General features: G+C 35.7%; 2 protein-coding genes across 3 annotated transcripts in view; one reads left to right on the top strand and one right to left on the bottom strand.

The window, feature by feature from the left end:
• Positions 1–21039, top strand: part of LOC135687951 (uncharacterized) — a 64013-nt gene that overhangs the window by 13210 nt on the left and 29764 nt on the right. For both annotated transcript variants that reach the window (XM_065204585.2, XM_065204584.2), the window contains exons 9-16: positions 517–690; positions 1538–1654; positions 2286–2378; positions 3652–3816; positions 4819–4872; positions 5872–5960; positions 6811–6959; positions 7632–7750. In XM_065204585.2, the coding sequence (XP_065060657.2) occupies positions 517–690; positions 1538–1654; positions 2286–2378; positions 3652–3816; positions 4819–4872; positions 5872–5960; positions 6811–6959; positions 7632–7750 (960 nt within the window). The remainder of the gene's footprint in view (positions 1–516; positions 691–1537; positions 1655–2285; positions 2379–3651; positions 3817–4818; positions 4873–5871; positions 5961–6810; positions 6960–7631; positions 7751–21039) is intronic.
• Positions 9161–19113, bottom strand: LOC135687953 (uncharacterized). The gene is made up of 2 exons (XM_065204586.2): positions 17223–19113; positions 9161–13210 (listed from the first exon to the last, which is right to left on the bottom strand). The coding sequence occupies exons 1-2, from the start codon at positions 17320–17322 to the stop codon at positions 11859–11861; spliced, it is 1452 nt and encodes a 483-aa protein (XP_065060658.2). The 5' UTR covers positions 17323–19113; the 3' UTR covers positions 9161–11858.

Below are 21039 nucleotides of genomic sequence, written 5' to 3'. Positions count from 1 at the left end.
AAGTCTCACTAATTTTTCATTAATTTTTCACTTGCTTATGTCAAATGTAGTTCTTTGTTGTATCTGAATTAGGTTATATCTCTGTATTATAATGGAATTGTTTTTCAAAAAATATACATCTAAGCCGGAATATTGAACAAGTGGTTCTTTTTCAAATTTTCAACAAGAATAAGTTCATTATTTCATAGAGCGTGGAGCGTAGGGAATCTAAGATATGTTTTCTTGATTTGATGTTGTTTGGACTTCATTAGGATGATACAGACAGGATAACCTAGGGATTCTCTCATTCCTGCTTTGCACCAATCATTTCTGCTCCGCACCAACGTTATTTATTAGTTCATTAGTTCGTTATTAAATTCTTTTTAATGATGTTATTGGATATGTCAGGTTTTGATATCTTGCTTTTATAAATTTGCTCATAATTCTGCGCTTAGAAAAGTATTGACTCGCTTTGCATTTCTAGAAACTTGAACACGCCTTGAAATGAAAAACTTCACATTATGTCATCTTTTTCAGGATTATGAAAAGCCGTTGTTATTAAACAAAGTCATAACTCCAGACAGCATAAAAGTTATTTTCATGCATCTTCAAGAAATTGCGCAATGTCATCAGTTATTCAATATTGCATTGGCGGGCAGAATGGCAGAGTGGAGTCAAAATCCTACGATCGGAGACATAATATACGCGTCGGTAAGGGAGGTCGTTTGAATTTTGAATTGTGTTTATGGCTAGAACAAATCAGCGGGCATTAGACAGTATGCATGGATTAAAAAAGGAATGATAGGATACAGGCAAGAACTGTTTCTAGCATTAGCATTTTTAATGTTGATGAGTCATCGTGTTAGACGCAACTCACCAAGGTTATCAGAGTCATTTGGAGCCATACGGTTTTCTTCATCAGCAAATACTCTCCACACGTAAAGCAATTGTAGACTCACACAAAGAAAGTTAATATAATTAGCTCTTTCTCTCCTTGTACAATTTTATTCTAAATTCAAAGAAATATCGTTACATGATATTGTGAGATACGCAATCTAATACATTTGTTGATCCCCATAATGATACCCTGTAAACAGATACGATCAAACGAAGGCTGTGGGCTTTCCAAATTCTCTTCCCCATCATCTAGGCCTTGGAAAAGTACCTCAATATAACGGACCCTTTTTAAGGAAAGGAAAGTAACTCTTCCAACGTGTGTTCGCTACACCTGTACATTCTGTTTCGGCCTTCTCATCTCTCTTTAACCTTCTTTTCTGGCGAATTCCCATCCCGTTTAAACTACCAAGAAGGAAATCTGTCAGGTATTTTGGTGTGTTCCTAGTAACAGTGTTTTAAAACCAATTTTTATTACTTTCATATTTTATCATAAAGGCCGTCGTTAATGTATTTCGAATTTCATTTCAGTTCTCATGCGCGGGGTTAGTCTGTTCGCTGTATCTAATACATGTTTTGAAATAAAGTTAGCACAACTGCAACGAAAATGTCTTGCCTTTTACTGTTTATCTTGATGTTTCTAAAGCTTTCTGCAATATTCTAGTTTTCAAAGTCAATGGTGCTGAAGGCTTACACAAGCTACGTCGATAATTTTACTTCTGCCATGGATCGAGTCAAGGAAACATGCAAGATGGTGCCTGCCTTTTTGTCTTTTTTAAGGGTAAGTTACTCCTCTGGACAGTATTATTCTTATCAGAGCTTGTGTGACTACAGTCTATTGCTAGCAGAATGAAGGTTCTGTAGAAACAAAACATGAATGCATAGCTTGAGAAAATTGTTTTAAGTTTGCTCTGCAAATTTAGTTTAATGTACTACCTACCAGTCTCTTTGAAATCTATAGTAAAACGGCTAAGGCTTTAATTCGAGAAGCTGTGGTTTAATTTTGTTTTACTTTGAACGATGAAATGATTTCCCGGACAACTGGCATATTGTTGCTACGTTGCCTCTCAGATCTTCAACAGCTATATCCGATAAACAAGAGGCATTTGATGTTTGTGCTGTAATGGGATTTTCTTACTTAGTCAAACGATATTTATTAGGTCTCTTACTGAATTCGTAGAGAACATCCTGCGTCTGGTCAATGTTAGATTTTCGCGATCGCAAACTTTCGTCTTCCACGCACCAAAGTAAATATGTTCAGTAGGAGTTTTTGCAAAAGGCTACAACAGTTTGGTAATACTTGTACCACCTATTTTAGCATCAATCTCTCTAAAGGATTTTGCCAATGGTAAAACACAATGATATGTGTTACCTTATGTAAACGGAATTTAAGTAATGACTTTTTCTTGTAGGCTCGGTTGAAGCGATCATTGTATAAGTACACGTTCTATGATCTTCTCAAAAGGCCTCTCGGAAGATTCCCCCAACTTGTAGTCCTTCTCCAGGCAAGTATACTTTGACAAGTTAATTAGAGAAGTGTTGCTAGAAAGCTCTATGGCAAGGTCCCATTTTTGTTAATTAGAGCTATGGTTTTCAGCTTTATGTAAACACAAATAGCCAGTTATTAAAAAGACAATGATATTAAATAAAAAAAATAAATTTCTATAGTGAAGAGAACATCTTTAAAGCAGAAAATGAAATGCTGACATTTAAGAAATTTTAAACATTATTCAATATTAGTGTGATGAAAACGATATTATTTCATAAGACACTGTCGTCTCGTTGATTTGAAATGGTTTACACGCAGTATTATATGGCTTGTATGAGTTGATTTTTGTCTGCTAACACATTGAAAAACTCTGCAAATAATCCTTTAAAAACGCTTTAAACTCACATAGAAAATCCCTGGAAACTTGATCTGAAGTTTTCTGCCCCTTCATTTCCAAGCAAGTGCAGAGATGAAAATTTCCATGCTTACAACAATGTTCCATAAGTTCGATATGAAGCAAACCAATCTTCTCCTGCCTATCATATTCTTCAATTCTATTTCTAAACAAAAATTCAATCACCCCATCATAGAAAAAGTTATTAAAAGAACAGGATTTTTCCTGAAACTGATTACAAGCTTTTTAGATCATAAGTTTCTTGATGTTTGAGCTTTTTATAATATATTTTTTATGAGATGGATTTACTTTCCTGCAGACAAGAAAACTTTCAAGCTGCTTGGTGTCAAAGATTTTTGTTCAGTGAAATTTTTATCGTTTTATTTTTAATTTGGTCCTACGTAGTTTCACCTCAGGAGACCTTTTCCATTGCTCTTTGGAATCTCCTCATTCCTGAACCTACCTATCTCTCCTCTGGCAACACCCTCAAGCTACGATACCTTCCCTTGAAACAGCAGACATGCAGGGTCTTGGCCTGGTTCTTAGATGTCATTTGCTTTCAATGACCTTCATCGTGGGTTTTGACTGTACAACTGCCATATTTTCAGGACTGTGTACTTTATTATTCATTTTTCCTATTTAAGTTCGACAAATTAATCATCGCTTAAAATCATAGCGAAGGCCAGCTATTTGATGAGAATGTACACAATTTACAATTAGAAAATCACAGTCAAAAAACCTGAGTTTGAAATAAAAATTTTCATGATCTGCAGTTAGAAGCTTGGCATTTACTGGCAATCTTCTTATACTCTGTTTTCCGTGATCGATAAGAAGTTTTCTTCCTTGATGTAAATTCTTACCTTTGACGTGAAATTTGCTTCCTTTTTGTTTCCAGGAACTACTGAAAGTTACACCAGTCAGTCATCCAGATCGTTTGCCACTTCAAATGGCACTGACACACCTTGAATGTTTATCTGAGTTGATATGTGACAAAAGAAGAGACATGGAAATGAAATACAAAGTTTCTCAGCTCGATAAGTATTTTATAGGGCTCAACAAGGTGTGTATACCTGAACATTCTTCAAGGCGATACCTAGAGATAATAAACTAAAGCTGAATATCCCTTATCATTCACAGTTGATCTCATTCACAGTTGATCTTGTTGGCTCGATGTCAATTTTGGCTTTCATTCTTTTTTGGCTACTTTTGCCTGTAAACTTGATTTAAAAGTTTGCTGTAACAAAATACTTGTTAGTTACTTGTTTTTTTAATATGCTCTACCTTCTACATTGAACAAAAGCAAAACGACCTATCAGAATTTCTTCCGAAACGCAAATTGATCATAAATACAAGCAAAACCGAGAATTTTACTATCACAGGATACAAATGTGACCATGTATGCGAATGTAAATGGAAAAGTTGCAAGCTGCTCGGTAGTGTTCTAGAAAATGACACCACCAGACGTAAAGGTCTCGCTATTCAATCTGCACTGAAATTCACTGAAGTTCATCTTTAGAAATAAAAATATCAACATCAGCACAAAAATTGAAGCCTTTAACACCTAAGTTACATTCATATTCCTATGCAACTCAGAACTCTGGACGTTAATGAAATCTCTTAAAGTTAAAATTGATAGCTTCCTTAGAAACTATTACGAACATACATCTTTAACATTTTGTATCCAAAAATAATGAAAAAATGACGATGTCTACCAACAAACCAATGAAACTCCATGGAGCAAGATAATCGAAAAAAGTCAACTCAGATGGTCAGGACATGCACTTTGTTTACCGGAACAAACCCCTGCAAAGCTAGCCTTAGCATACGCGGATGAAGAATATACAAGACTAAGAGGCCACCCAAAACTAACTTGGCTCTCGAAAACAAAATCAAAACTAAAGGGCATTTATAAAATCGAATGGAAAGATACTTGTGAACTAGCAAAAGATAGACTTGGCGAACAAAGACATTTCAATTATAAACCATGTGCTACACTAAGTAAATTTATTTACGAAAAATGTGTTATACAATAATAATGATTATCTATCTTCTCTTTATTTAGTCACTGTTTTCAGAACGGAGGTACTACATACGACATGATGATATGATCCTATGCGTAAGTCTGCTTCATCACAGTTTATACTTGTATTTTTTTACAAAACTTTAAAAAAGCTTACTCCAAAGCAAAAGTTTGGAAACTTTGTTACATCGAATCCCCTAAAAATATATCAAAGCAAGGAGGTTGAATTTCAACAAAAACAACGATTGATTATCTTTCGTGAAATATCCTTCGATTTATTCACTTGCCTCGTAGATTTAAAAGTTGGTTTTCAAAGCACATGAACCACATCGATCAAGTTTGAAGCTCTCAAACAAAGGATGCAATGCCTTTTTGTAGGCAATCTAGCTGGAGCCAAAACGAATCACTGCAAAAATTCTATTTTAATATAATATACAGTTTTGTCCAGTGTATTCCAACCTTATTTGATCCACGGCACAATTTTTTATTGAAAAAATCACGAGGCACACCAATAACAGAAAATGTTAAAAAATGAAACTCTTCGGCCTATATTCACAATATAGACTCGTCCTCAAGGTAGATATAGAAGAGTCTTAAATGATTACTCTGCTGATCACCACAGCACACAGCACGGCACATTATTGGATGATCATTTTTTTCTCACTTTTTTAGACCACTTAGGTAAAATTGGAGAATTTTTCACGCACAACAGAGAATATCTCACGGCACATTAGTATGTTGTGGTACAGTGGTTGAAAAACACAGTCCACTAGTAAAAGACCAATTTGTTTTCCAGCAAAAGCTTTATTGGGGGCTGCCGTGAAATTCAAAATTTTAGATTTTCAATGTTTCCATCGAGAAGTGTTAATGTTATCATTTTTCTTAATTACGAAGAAGACTTTTGCTTATTTTGTGTCAAGGCTGCTAATTTAAAGTCAGTTTTCCTTTCCTTCTCAAGATTTCAGTAGCGAAAAAACTACTTGCAGTGTTTATCCTTGAAAGTTGTTGTATTAGCAAAACAAGCACTCTTATTGCATAAATGCCCTATGCTTCTCTTTCAGAAAGTTGATTTTCTTGACTTTCACCTTCCTCTAGAAAGTTGCTGGTGGACAGGTTGTCCGTACTAAGCACCAAAGACTGTTTCTACTTTCTGATCTTCTTATTTGTGCAAGCATTATCAACAAGTTAGTATTCCTTTACTTTTAAGCCTTGCTAATGCTTTACTTTGAAATACCAGAGTGAGGAGAGTCGCCACCCAGGGTGAGGAGAGTCGCCAGCTCTCTGTAATTCCAGGAATAGGAATCACGAGGTGTAGTCACATCAAGAGGAAGCACAAGGACACTGGTCGATAAACATTAGTTTCTCAGAGCCCTAAAAACTACTTTCGGATGCTAGATAGATACAAATAAATTCTTTGAAATATATTTTAAATTTTCCACGAGAATCTTATACGTGATTTAATTTCTTTTTCCTTCTTTCCGTTGCAATTTCAATAGGAAATTTTGTCATTCCAATTTTCGTGTTACAGAACTTCTACACTGTTTTAGAATGATTTTTGAAAGAACATGTTTAATAATTGAGAACACATTTTACTCTGAACCCATACAAATTTTTATATTCTAGAAAACGATGCTTGTATCCTTGCAATACCTGACACCCTGAAAATGCCCCCTTTAAAAAATTCCATTAAGTTTCGTTTAAATATGAACCCCACGAACGGCCTCCTTTTATATTCTATCAGCGTTTTATACCTCCTTATTAACCTGACCCCATGAAATTGCCTCCGTTTCAGATTCTTTAGAAGTCTTCGCACCTCTTTATGGATCTGACCCCATTGAAAATAAGAAACTTTGAAATAATGAAAACATTTATGGGTTTTGATAAACCTTATTTCAACGGTCTTTTCTCTGATCATCAGCCGTGTAGCCACCAAGTTTGTTGTACTCAATTTTTTTTCTTTTGAAACCTGTTCTGATGATGTGAACGCTGTAATTAAACAAACAGAACGCTAATACGTTGAATGCAAATCTTTAGGACAAATGCAGCAAACCTTATAGGGAAGAAACGATACCGGCTGAAGTGGTGCGTCCCCGTAGCTGAAGTGGACATTCTTGATGTTGGTTCTGGAATTCTTGTTAACATGGACAGTAAAAACACAACAACGATCAAATACACGCATCCTGGTAAATATATAAAAGTTTTGTTGTTTTTAATATATTCCTTTGTTGCATAGATTATTTAAGGCAGTGAGTTATACCTGGAATTACCTCTATTGGTAATCGTGCAATTCTGTGGGAAGGTTCGACTCCGATGTGTGAAGGTAAACGTGCATTTCTGTGGGAGGGAATGCGAAGGGTCTAGCCAGGTGTTTGAAAGTTGTATTAGTTGTATCAGGTATCTTTTAAATACAAGTATTTCTTTTAAAATTCAAAATAAATTTAAATTAGTTCAATGCTACGCTACTTGCTGTTTTATTACTCCTTACCATTCAGAGGCGTAGCTAGTGGGGGTTATAGAGGGTATGACACCCCCCAATTCTTTATAAGTTGGTCGGCAACTCTTCAGTTGGTTCACAAAACCCTTAGTTTGTTGAAAAATCGCCTATCAGTAGGTGAAATAGCCCCCAAATTTATCTTCACCAATGTCATCATCCCTTTTCTATTTACTACTTAGACCCTCCAACCCCGTCTGGAAGATCATCTTACGTCACTGTTACCCTGAGACATATTTTATTTACTTGAAAAACGTCATTGTCTGCAATTTTCTGTTGTTAGAAGTATTGTTATTAGCTTTGTTTTTCTCACCTTACATGTAATGGTGATGATTCCCTTTCCTCTTATCCCGATCGTTCTTAGTTTCCAGCCCAAGACCTGGTGCAATCAACGTTGAACAGCATCTGGAGGACCTCCAACACGACCTGACAATCATTGGTCAAATCGCTGGCCTTGTCGCTTCACTTCGTAAGAGATACGACGTAAGTTCTTTCATTGTTCTTTTGGTGACTAATTCCCCACATTCGGGCTTGTTCATCGGATGAAATTCATCCCACCTACCGGGATGATCTTCAAGCGATAGGGCTTCGAGCATGTTTATATTGAAAAACCTCATCCCGGTTTTCAAGATAAAAAGATTTATTAAGTTTTCGCATAATGAGATTAAGGGGTCCAAGTCGGGACGCCATTTCGTCTTGACGACATTTTGTAGCCGGGCCAGCTTTTCCATATGAACACAAAACAAATTCATAGGTAAATAAGGGATAAGTCTAGATCCCGATTAATTTGTTTTTCTTACTTGAACGCTTAGACGACATTAATTTACAAGAAAATAAAATGATTTGCTCATTTCCCAAAGAAGCTTTTGCTAAGGAACTTGAGAGAGGGCAAATGAAAAGTAAACGAATTTTGGGATTTGTTTCTACTGAGGTTGAAATTAAAGGAGGCCTAGGCATTAGGTTTTTGTACCAGCGTACCAATCTTGAATTGATTGGTTGTAATTTGGCAGGCATTCTGACCAAAGACTAGTTCATTCTACAAAATTTTACTGAATCGCTCACTTATGTCAAGCAAAAAAGCCACTTCTCATCGGGCATTTCTGCGCATTATTTTACACGTGTACATTGACTAGGCGCTACGGTCACGTAATGTTGTAAACACAACTATTGTTGGCTAAAAGATTTCTATTTTAATCTATGGCTTGATAGCTTTTCGCGTAGATGCTGTTATTTTGGCGTGTAAAGGTCTTTAATAAAACATTCTTACGCTCATAATTTGAATAAAGGAAGAGTAAATGGAACCAAAAAAATTATATTGAAACATTTTAGACGAGTTGTAGGTTGGATTTTCACATACGTAGAACATTTTTGGTGAATACCTGAGAGGGAGCATTCTAGGAGATTTGACAAAGGATCTCTGTGCAATTATTTTGGGTGCACTTCTTGTATGTACGGAATGTTCAGTCTTTAATTTTTGAAGGATCGTGTTATTGTAAATTGACTTTTTGTTTATTTTGCTAGTGATTTTTATGTTGTGTCATTTAAAGGCAGATTTACCCCGGTCATTTCTATATCATGAATGGCACCTTTGGGAGGGGGTGGGGTTGGGTGTGGTGGGGTAAATATAGAATCCAGAAAATTAAAAGAGTAAAACGGAGTTTGGATGCTCCGCAAAAACTTTCTTTTGTTTGCAACGGCCTTCTTCATCGTTCCTCTGACCGTATGACCACCATGTTTTCATGGCTGTGGCTAAATGTATACGGATGTTGCATCAATGTCAACAAAACCGTTCTTCTAGGTTTCGTTTTTCCTTTGAGGCGACTTTGTTTCGCCAGATAAACGGTATTGTTCTTTCTTAACACAGTGAATTTGCAGCCATTTTTCTTGCAGTCATACCTCTTTTTGGGCCCTTTTTAGCTGACTTTAGTCAACGCCGTTCTCGTTTGCTAACAACCGCTCTTTAATGATTATGGTCTACCGCCAATTTGCCGAATCGCATTTAGCACCATGGTCTTGATCTATGACTAAAACAGAGAAACATTTATATTTTTGACGGAAACAAAACTTAATTTTCTGGTTCCCTAATTTTATTTTTTGCTCGTGGTACAGGCATAGTGGTAACCCAGAGTTTCTAAGCGCTTGATTACTGTACAAGTAATCATGAAATTTCTCACCACAGGTAGGAGGGTTGGACTTCCAGTCCTAGGATGAAAAATTCTATGTTACCAGGACCTTTGTGAAACCATTGTAAAATTATTACTGACCATAAATTTAAAGCCGAATTCAGTACTCCCTGCTACCGAAAGCAGCTGAAACCAGGGCCATTTTTGTGTTTAAGCAAGATTCAAAGGCCCCTCGAGTCTCAATTGACGTTTCTATATATTAGACAATAGGCCTTTGTTTCTTTTTTATGCAAAGAAAGGTTTTATTATCCCTGCTAAGTCTTGTATCATCTTGGTACCAGTATTGATTATTCGGTAAGCAAGGTACTAAACATTTCGATGAAAATAGCCAAGTTCATTATAAAAGTAGGAATAGATCCTTTGGTTTACTATTGGTTTAATGTATGAGACAACCTTGGTCCTTCATTCACAATGCCTCTCTCGTGTATTCGACGATAGTACTGGTAATACCTTATCTAAATATCAGTGTTACTTTGGTAAAGGTCGCGTAACAGAGAACATTGGTTGCAAACTCAAAAAGTGCCTTGTTTCATGAAACCTATCAAATCTTGATCTTGGGGCCCAGAAGGCTTTAGAATAAATGATTTGATTATTCTAAGTATATACAATCTAGTATATTTGAATTTTTACCAAATGCAGTCTTTATCAACAAAGTTTCTAGTCGCGCATTAATATGTAACAAACTCATTATCACTTACAGCTTGTTGTTGAGACGTGTTGTGCTCTTTCTAGGCCTGTCAGCTTTGATCCCCTTCCCTTTATGTTTTTGTAGCTACTTTTGTCTGGCTCCTTTGTAGTAAGAAATCTTAGCTCGCAAGCACATGCATAGTACTTGTACGTAACTGCTAGACGTCTAGAACCATTGATAGCTCAACAATAAATTTTGTTTTATTCCCAAAAATCGTGGGGTTAGAGGGGAAGGCCTCTCCTCGTCCTCAGTGTCCCTGGTACCCCTGATGCCAGAAAGATCTATCTGGATTGACTGTGGGGATTTTCCATAGTACTGTTAAGCTATTTCAGTGAACAACATGGAAAATGGGAGACACCGTTGAGTTTATATAAGGGTTCACAGTAAAGATGCTGAAAGCAGAAATCAAACAAAATTTGTCACTGAAATTATCACGGATAGCTATAAAAATACAAAATATCAAAATACTCTTGTCATCAGTCGATCATCAAAATCATATTAATCTCATACTAGCTGAAAATATAAACACATCTATTCTTATACGAAGGATACAACTTTACTGCGTACTCTCTTAATGCACATTTAAAACTATCTACGTTTAGGACAAAATGCCTTATCAATCAGTTATATTAACTGTCCTGTTTCAAACTGTTTCAACAAGTTATTTCAAATCGTTGCTACAAAAGGTTGTTTCAAAACGTTGCCATTGTTTCAATATGTTACTAAAAATAAGCTATTTAACAACCTTGCTACAAAGAGGTTTTAAAAACTTTGCTACAAAAAGTTGCGGGGACGGACCTATCGGGAGGAGGGGAAGGGGGCGTTTGTGGTTGGTGCGACATCTCTCAATATTTGTGTCATTCGGCGAAATTTGCTTTTATTCGGTAAAAAGACCTTTTGGTAGTCAGTAGTATTCAGAGGATACAAAATATTTACTTTTTACCTTTTTATCTTTTTTTTAGTAAAGCTCAAAATGGACTTTGAAAAATTGGACGTTTCTGTCATTTTCTAGGGGACCAAAATCCAACCAATGTCTAACACCTTGCCTCTGAGATCCGTCCCTAAAAGTTGTTTCAAATCGTTGCTACAAAAAGTTGTTTCAAAACGTTGTTTCAAAATGTTGCTTGACAATGTTATCTCAAGGCTTTGCCTAAACAATGTTTTAAAAATTGCTTGTGAAGTAGAGTTTGAATGCTGCTTTCATAGAACTAATTATTATTCAGAAATCTGTGCTCTTTAAACAACATGATGTTTTGCCTGATATTTACAAAAAGGACATTTCCAATGAATATGCATTATATGAAGCTCTTTAAATTCATGTTGAACTTGCAGCTTAAACAACAATCTTTAATATGTAGGGTGAAAGAAGAAAGGCTCCATAAAAGTAAAAAAATATGTTTCCTAAAACGAAATTTAAGTAGGGCTTAAAATGTATCCTTATTTATTCCATTATACCAAACGTAAGCAGCATTTGGATAAACCATTTTGTCAATTAACAAGAATGCTTTTGTTTAAAGGATAACTTAAGGTAGAGTTTTTCTACGGTTGCTAGATTTATCGTATGATTACAGTTATATAGTTAGTTAGTTATGCTTATTTTCAAAGTAAGCCTTCTAGTTAGTCTAAATAGATCATATTGATTTCAAATCAATGCATTACTTTAATCATATATTTGTGAAATGTAAACAGTATTTCATCGTTTGATATGTACCTCTTTGAATTATTCTCCATCAGACTTTGTCTTGAGCTTTTTTGCCATATGTCTTCCCTCGTGCCTTTTCAAATCGACTTTCCTGAAGAAGGACCTTCCGCATATCCCACACTCGAATGGTCTTATCCCCATGTGCCTGCGGAGGTGCGTCAGCATGTTCGATGATTGGCTAAATCTGCGCCCACATTTCTCGCATTGGTAGGGCTTCTTTCCACTATGCATGAGGCCGTGTTTCTTCAGATCTGATTTTCGCAGAAATCTTTTATTGCAAACACCACACACATGTGGCTTCAAATCAGTATGAATGAACTTGTGCGTAGCCAGGCTGGATCTACGCTTGAAGCTCTTGTCACATATGGTGCAGCTGTATGGTCGCTCTTGCACTTCCTTGGCTTTCTCAGCAGTCACACAATCAAACGTTGGGGATGTGCTTTCTGTTCTCTGGGCCTTGAGCTGTGAAATGCCCGCTTTCTCATTTGATGTACCAGGCCAGTAAACGCCGACGCCTCGTTTCCTTGTGGCTTGGTCATTTTGGATTAGAGGCCGTTTCATTCCAGTACTTTGAGCTTCGGCTTGTTCTACACTTTGGAATGATTGTCTAAATTTCTGAGCTGCCATTTCTATTTGCTTTTCAAAGGATCTACTTGCACTTTTCTTTGATGCATCTAGGCAGCCAAGTCGACTAGGCGCAGAACATGAATAGCATTCATGTGGGTATGAAAGAAGCTCGGCTCGGTACGGTGGGAGGTATCCAGAGTAAATACCACCACTTAGTACCCAGTTTCTTCCAAATGAACCAGCATTATCGACAGCTGGCAAACCATGGTCATACATCCATTTTCTCTCTGCCTCGAAGCCAGGTGCTTTTCCTTGATGCATTCTTCGCCAGTGTTCTCGGAATCCAAGATGTCCAAACTCTGCAAAGAACCCGTTACGTGGCAGAGATGCTCTTGGACGGACTGGATGTCGTTCCACTCTTCCATTGTCACATTCCCATGGACGATAAGGCTTTGACTGCAGATTATGGTACTTGTTGATAACGGTCATTCTTCTGCTTTGACAGCGAACTGGCTTGGGCCATGTTCCGAGTTCAATTGCAGAGACAGGAGTTTTAAAGGAGATTTCGGAGCTCTGATTCCCTCCAGATTCCGGGCTTTCTTTCTTTTTCTCAGCCTCTGATTTTCTCTCGTCATTGTCAGGCTCTTTATTTCCAATAATTCTGACTTTTCTAAATGATTCACCAAAAGAGTTTTCTTTTTCGCCGTTAAATGTGCTCTCTTTTTTATGTTGTGATGGCATCTTGGCTTCATCTCTTGCAACTGCACAACCCTGATGTCTTGTGAATTCACATCCATAGTCACCTATCGAAATAGAAATACTTTTGTAACACGTGCGAAACCTTCGCTTTCGATCTTAGAAATTTATACGGTAATCACCTTTGCAGAAGTTAACTGAGGTCAGAGTAAAAGTTTAGACAGAAACATCGTGTCTACTCGATGTTTCGTTCCTAGAGTTCTATCCTGGGCAAAGTTTTGAAGACAAATACCAAAACACACAACTGTTAGCATAAATATGCGGCACTCCCTTCAAATCCCTGTTCAAGTTAGAGCTTAGAGCTTCCGTATTTCAGAGACAAATATATTAACATTGAACTAGGGGCTTCGAGGGTGCGAAATTTCAACACCGGGGCTTCAGCTCTGTTAACTAAAAGATCTAGACAAAGCTTTTGAGAGGATGTTTTCTTGTTACTCATTCCATAGAAATTTCATAATTCCAAGAATTTGAAGATAACTTTCAGACACAAAAAGTTGATAAAATTCAGTTTCCAAGAGAAGGACTTATATCAAATTGCACATCTAGCCTTGAAAAGAAAACCTGCGAGTGAATACACATCACAAACTGTTACTACAATGTTTCTAAACAAATTTCTAGACCTTTCAAACTTTCACTTTGATGACGTATTGCACGAAAGTGTTGGGCGTAGCCATTGCTTGTTTGCTGTGGCGGCGAGTTATCGTTTGGTACTTCCCGTTTTAATTTCTTCCGTTTTTTGAGTCCAATGTTCACCTAGTAGTTCTACATAATCCATTAAACCCACAGCACCGTTTAAGTGCTTGTTATGTTTATTTCAAATAAAGCACCTTCTCAGCTTCTTTTATCTATCGTTTATCATAAGCTCAATACTCAAAACTTTGTCTAAGTGCATATTTGGGATAATGTCAACCGTAATAATCTTCTGTTCAAAAACAGGTCTTCTCGATACTTTATTCAAAGTTGGATAAAATTCTAGCTTAATTATAATAAATTATGATAAGCTAATTAATACCAACTGACACAGCAAGAAGATAAAGAAATATATTTATATATTAAGTCGTAAACTAAGATGAGCTATATAATCTATATGATGTATCCTAAATTTGGTATATACTGGGTGCATAATTTGCAGGTGCATGGAATCGCAATTTGTTTTATTTGCCTTTTGAAGATCTCTAGACTGGTTACATTTCATATTTCAGTTGGTATGCTCAACGAAATCTCAAAGTTGAGGCCTAATTTGGGCAAAGTACAACCAATTCTCGATCGTGTCTACTTTGAGCTAAGGGTTTAAAACACATTGAGTATTGGAAATTTCTAGTGAAATTTCTGGTTTTTATGAGTATTTATTCTATCTTCAAAATGGCTAGAAGATACCCATTACACCTTTCTAAAGCGCCAATGGCTCTGAGTGTCAAGTGTTTTAGATAGAGTGGCCGCAATATATTGATGAAAAATTTTTATATTTGATTCATGAAAAATGTCCACAGTACCACAAGTGAGTCATTGGTCTCCAGTCTCGTAACTAGAGAATACGGAGGGTTGTAAGAAATTAAAGGATCTTACTAATATTGTACTGTTTTATAATATTAATTTATATTTTTATTGATATTTTCTTTCATCATATTATATTGTATTATTTTTTTTATATTATATTATATTATATTATATTATATTATATTATATTATATTATATTATATTATATTATATTATATTATATTATATTATATTATATTATATTATATTATATTATATTATATTATATTATATTATATTATATTATATTATATTATATTATATTATATTATATTTTATTATATTATATTATATTATATTATATTATATTATATTATATTATATTATATTATATTATATTATATTATATTATATTATATTATATTATATTATTTTATATTATATTGTATTATATTATTTTATATTATATTATATTATATTATATTATTTTATATCATATTATATTATGTTATATTATGTTTTATTATATTAAACTATATTATATTACATCATATTATATTTTGTAGTGTAATTTTTTAGCTAGATGTGTTTCGAGATTTTATTTTATAATATTGTTTTTATTTTGTCTTATTTCATTTAGATTTGAATTTAATTACAACTTTATTTCAGTTATATTTCTTGAAAATGTTATTTACTGGTCTGATATCAATTTTGCATTTGCGCATATCAAAACAGGACGGTTCAAGGTTGTAACTCTGAGTTTTCTGCTTAATCAGTGCAATCATCAGGCAATTTTGAATTATTCACTATTTGAGGTTTGCAGTTAGCCAATTATATATGAAGTTTTATATTCCAAAAAGTGACAGAAGTTCTAATGATAATTTTCACCTTTTATGCATTTTTGTTTGTTTTGCAAATAATTCAGGCAATTTCACATGAAACCGACGTTATCTTTTTAATTGGCACTGATCTTTGTTTTTCGATATCATTGCCCTTGTGTCTTATTGTTTGTTTAAGAAAAGCTTTAAGCTTTGTGGTGTACTTTGATCAAGGTGGCAGCTTTTAGATAAGGCAATCATTCTTTTGAGTTGGCTCTTATTCCCATTCTGAAGTATGTTTGCACTAGTAGATTAAATGGATGTTATTTAGCTTGCTGCTGTCCTTTCTTGACCCAGTAAACGATGAGTACTGTGTCTCAACCTTCAAAATGGACCTTTTGAACACACATGAATGCAAGGACATCCACTATTCGCAAGCATATGACGTTTTATCACATGTATTCGACACCATTCTGCTTAATAAGGCACCTGTATTGTTCGTGAAATAGTGACATATTAAATATCAAAGAGGAAGCTTATACTGATCATTAGTGTGAATACTAATGCAACTAATTGCAAAGCCAAGGCTGGTAAACTTTTTAAGTCTTTATTTGATAGGTGGTGTTCGATCCTCTTCGAAATACACGTGTCACAATTTAAGGGATAAAGCAGCTTTAATAATGATGGTGTGCTTTTAGGCTGACAACATTTGGCTGTTCAAAAGGCTCTGGCAAAGTTGTATAAGATTGAAATGGGATAGATAACAAGGGTTAAGATAGATACGTTTGAATTTCAATCGTGGGATATTTTGATTGTCGATTTATTGAGAACATATCGGCAATGCATTTGGCTTGGTACTTCTTATCAAAAGCGTTAAATCAAAAAAAGAAGCAGGCCATCAAATCTGTCTCATAGAATACAAGCAAGAGGAAAATTTGAAAAATAAAGTAATCAGGGAAGAAATTGTTGAAAGAAACTGAAAATTCCCAATGAAAGAACGGCGTGATTAGATTCATAGGCCCCTTGATATTTTCATTTGAGTTTCAGTTAATTTCAAGGCAAGTTTTTCACCGAAGACAAAATGTTCATATACAACAGATCTTATGGTAACAAACCCACGAAACTAAGTCAAAATGGTATGCACACAGATCACTGAATTTATCATTGAATACTTTGGCCTTGATACACGAAATTGGGACATATAAAAAGTAAAGGTTGGACTGTTTTCGACCATTCTACACAGTTTGTTCGTATTTTCTGAAAGGTTTAGTGTCTACGTTTTTAGCGTATTTAGACAAAAAAAGAAAGGACTAAATTTGTTTGTGTGTTAACTGGCCAATTTTCTTAACGAGCTTTAATTATCATGAAATTCCCACCATGTCAAGGAGTGTGGTGGCTCAATGGATATTTTAGGGTCGATCGAATCATCAAAATGTTTGATATTTATTAATATTTTGTTGCTAAAGTTCCAGCATTTGATTTTCGTGAATGCAGTTACTGATACGGAATTTGGGAACTTTTGACTAAATTTTTCTTTATTTCTAATGAAATGTTCAATTTCGAAATCGCTAATTCAGAAATTAGACGTCGCTAATTCTGAAAGTGGAGGTCGCTTTTTATTTTGATAGAAAAGCGCGCTTAATCACTTTGAGATCTTCATTGGCCATTTTATGTCTGTATAATGTTAATTATCAACAACACACGTTTTGGCAGTTACATTTCCTTAGAGGTCTCAAAGTATGGGATGATAGAAAAACGCCTCACCTTCGACATCAACTTCTTGTTCCTCTTGGTCGTCTGAAGAGACATTTTCAATCTTTTTTCTTTCATACCGGTCTTTCAGTGCAAGAAGTGAGCGGGGCATACTTGCGCCAGGTGCTGTTCTTCTTTCCGTCAACAAATTTCGACTCCGAGCTCTGCTTTAAGACCACGCTGATCGTCTTGATATCTCAATTTGTAACACAAGCCTGTTAGGTCCTAATGGCACAACCTCCAATGCCTCTTTGAGGGACGATACTGTGGCTGCTTGTTACTCTGCCGTTTAGCTCCTGGTAAGCACTGCTTGCTAGACGTTTGTAACTGCCCAGTCTCAATGAAATTACTCTCCTTTTATATCGACCAACAATGACAGGAAACCCTGTAGTTGCTACCACCCGTCTTTCTTAAATTTTCTACGTCACTCTTGTCTAACGAGGCTTACCTCAGAGAAATGCTAAAACGAGGTTGCCCCCTCTTTCAGTTTTTGCTGATTGATTTGCGCCTGAGAGAGTTCAAGCTTCGAAGCAAGATATGCAGAGAATTCATTAGCTGCGTAATTTTATATATTTACTTTCTATTTTATCGCCCGGTTTACGATAAAACTAAAAAAACCCAGGCCTAGCTGCTGCGCAGCTGTCGTGAGCCCGTTGCTATAGCAGTTAGAAAAAGTGCCTTGAATAACCTTTGTGAATATTTTTCATTTGAACCCTATATCATCAGCATTCATCGTTTGTTTATCAATTCGTGTATTGTAATTTGCTAATTTTAGCTTGCTTTTCTTGGTCAAAACATTAGTTACCTATTTTTCGATGTGGTTGTGGTTGTTGAAATAAACGGTTTGCAAAATGGGACGTATTGGCTTCTTCCGTTGGTTGGAAACCGCAATGAAACTCTTTTTATAGCTGTTTCAGCATTATCAGAGAATCAACTATGTTCGATAGGTTCACTGATATGGTTTACGAGGCGGCAATTTAAAACGAGGTCATAAACATTCAAACGAGGCCAGTGCATCTGTCTTATTTTATTGACAAAGTGAGCTGATAACTTTAAAATAACGTTTTCGTGAGAATAAATGTGGCGTTGGATCTGAATTTTATACCTGTGTGGTCGCTCATTGAAGGACGGTATGTAAAATTCTCATCTTATCTGCTTTGAAAGACACTTTCGGTATTTTTTACTCCAGAGAATTTAGAGAAAATCAAAGTTAATCAAATTCCCTTAAGTCAAAGGAAAACTGACGTTTTCTTCCGAAAAGAGCCGGGTTTTCAGCATCAAATAAAGACAATCTAGATATAGCCACATAGCCTGGGTGATCACAATTTGTGCGAAACAATCTTTAAAGTTGTTTCTTAATGATGGTTATTCCCTAAACGGTGCTCGAAAAATTTACCAGAGCCTTTTTTATGTTTTGATTATTATCTTTTGAAGTATATCATTAGTGTTCTAATCTTCATGGTGACCAAGATATAAAAGATTTGCCCTCAAATCCATATCTACTTTACTCAGTTATTGTATCACCATTGCAGCTCGACTCTTCTACCCCTACTTCTCACAATATAGATGTTTGATCATTCAAAAATCGGCTGGTTCTTGTGTCATTTTGTTTCATTTGTGTCTTTAAAATATGGCTGTATTATTGCTCAATCCATGCTGCTTCGGACAGACAAACATTATTATAATAATCTTCTATCCCATTGACCCACTAACCTCACAAAAGCGTAATGAGGTGTCAGTGCATCATTGAGACGCGGTAGTTCTTTAAGAAGACTATGCCGTAGGAAGGGTAGAATAATTGCACCTCGCCCTCCAGACCCCCAAGACGAACGGTCCTGGAGGAGGTTTTTCCAAAAAGTATTTCTAAAGAATCCTGAAAACTCTGTCTTGTTTAAGAGACTCAAAAATAATCTTCAAACAGTTAACGTTTCTCTCGTGAAAATCACATACACCTTCGGTAGAAATCCTATTGTTTTATCTAAAATCCCTGGAAATTCTTGGATATCTCGTACGCTATTTACCAGCGTGAATTGCCCTTTGTAAAACTTCCAGGAGAATTCTTCAATTTGCTGGCGATGGTTGATCGTGTTTCTAATTCTCTTCTGTAATTGTAAGAACATGTCCCTTTATTGCAATTTGACCTTTCGTAACTATTTGGAGTCATTTTATTTAGCCAATGTTCCAATTTTCAAGAATATTCGCCAATTTTTCTCATTTTTGCCAAAACGGAGCTGCCCATAGAAAAGAGAAGTGCATTTTGCTGTTATTGAATTTTTTTTGTCCAAGGGCTTTGCTTTATCGGTCTGGTTATTTAGCCATGATAATTATGATAAAATTGTACAAAGTTTGACTCAACCGCAGGCTTTACATCCCGCCTTTCGCTGTGTACATGGGAGATTAACTGAGTTGTGACCTAATGTAGTTTCAAAGTGACCGTCGTTACTTTCATATTTAACAGGGGGAGTTGCCACAAACAGTTTTAAATTGCGGTGAAGACATTCTAAAAGGGGTTTCGCATTAAGCAGATCAATAGACATGACCTCTCTTTGAATCGTTGACATACGGGCGTCACATTGAGGCTGTTCTTCTTGAGCCTGGTTTTTTGGTAAATGCTTTGCATGACCTTTAAGCCCAGCTTACCTTTTTGCATAGGTTGCTTTTTCCGGACGTATTGATCTTCAAATCTTTGTGTTTAGCTGCGAGTGGTCAACTCACAGGTAGGCTACAGGTCTCTAGAAAGTACTTATAATCCCGGATTTAGACTTGTCCAGCAAGGTTGGTGTTCTCTCTTCCTTTCAAAGTAACCTTCCCCTTTCCCCAGAGTCAATGTTGAATTTTTGATACACAACTGATAGAAATGCTAATCCAGCATTAGTTCAAGGGAGGCGGGGTTCTAACCTTTAGTGGCAACGTAAAGTAGGAAATTGCAAAAGTTGCATTTTGCCTGAAAAATATGGTCCTTGATTATAGCGACTTAATGAAATCTATAGAATATTGTTGCCGTTATCGATGGATTCAAGTTGACGTCATCAATTTTGTATCTCGCTTTCTACGGATCTTTTTCAAAAATCGACTTCAGAATTGAAATTGTCATCTTAAATTAGTCTATACTGAAAAATTCATGTTGTTTGGACCGTTCGGTCGCGAAGTTACTTTGTTTTGAATATTTAGATATTTCTTTAGATTTGACCGGAATTTGCTGCTGCATTGAAAAGATTTCACTACAGCAACAAAGTCCATTGAAATGTATAGGGAAAGCTAAATTTTGGGGTAAAAAATGGGGTAATTCGCAGCCTGACGGCCCAAACAATTTGAATTTTTTGGCACAGACTAATTTCAACATGAAGGTTCCAATTCTGTTATCCATTTTTGCCAAATGTGAAGATACAAATCGCTCGAATCCGAGAATAGTTTCATTTTGTTGTCGTCGACCTTTTCTCAAGTAGAACTGAAGCTAGAGCCAAATTTACTCTGTGTTTCCTATATTAGTTTTCGAAAGATCATCGTTAACACTTTCATTTACAGACAGCTCAAGATAAAGTTCGTCTCAGACATCTCTAATGATAGAGCCTTGTCTAACTAACCACCTTACAACAGACAACGGACCGAACAATAGTAAAACGGACAGTAGCTTTGATGGCCGCTATATTGAGGACTCACTTTATTCACCATTGGTCGCGGCATCTCTTGATAGAAGAAAACGGCCCAAATTATCCAACTAATAACCGTATTGATTAACAATACGCTGATCCTTTTTGAGAAAGAGGAGAGCATACGTCAAGAACGCAAGTTTCCCTTGAAATAATCTGCAAATGATACTTTTTAGGGA

Source organism: Rhopilema esculentum, chromosome 19, assembly GCF_057945365.1.
Source record: "Rhopilema esculentum isolate cy_ngs chromosome 19, ASM5794536v1, whole genome shotgun sequence".
In the NCBI taxonomy this organism is placed as follows: domain Eukaryota; kingdom Metazoa; phylum Cnidaria; class Scyphozoa; order Rhizostomeae; family Rhizostomatidae; genus Rhopilema; species Rhopilema esculentum.
The sequence above is the reverse complement of the archived record's forward strand: the minus strand, read 5'-3'. Positions and strand labels throughout refer to the sequence as shown.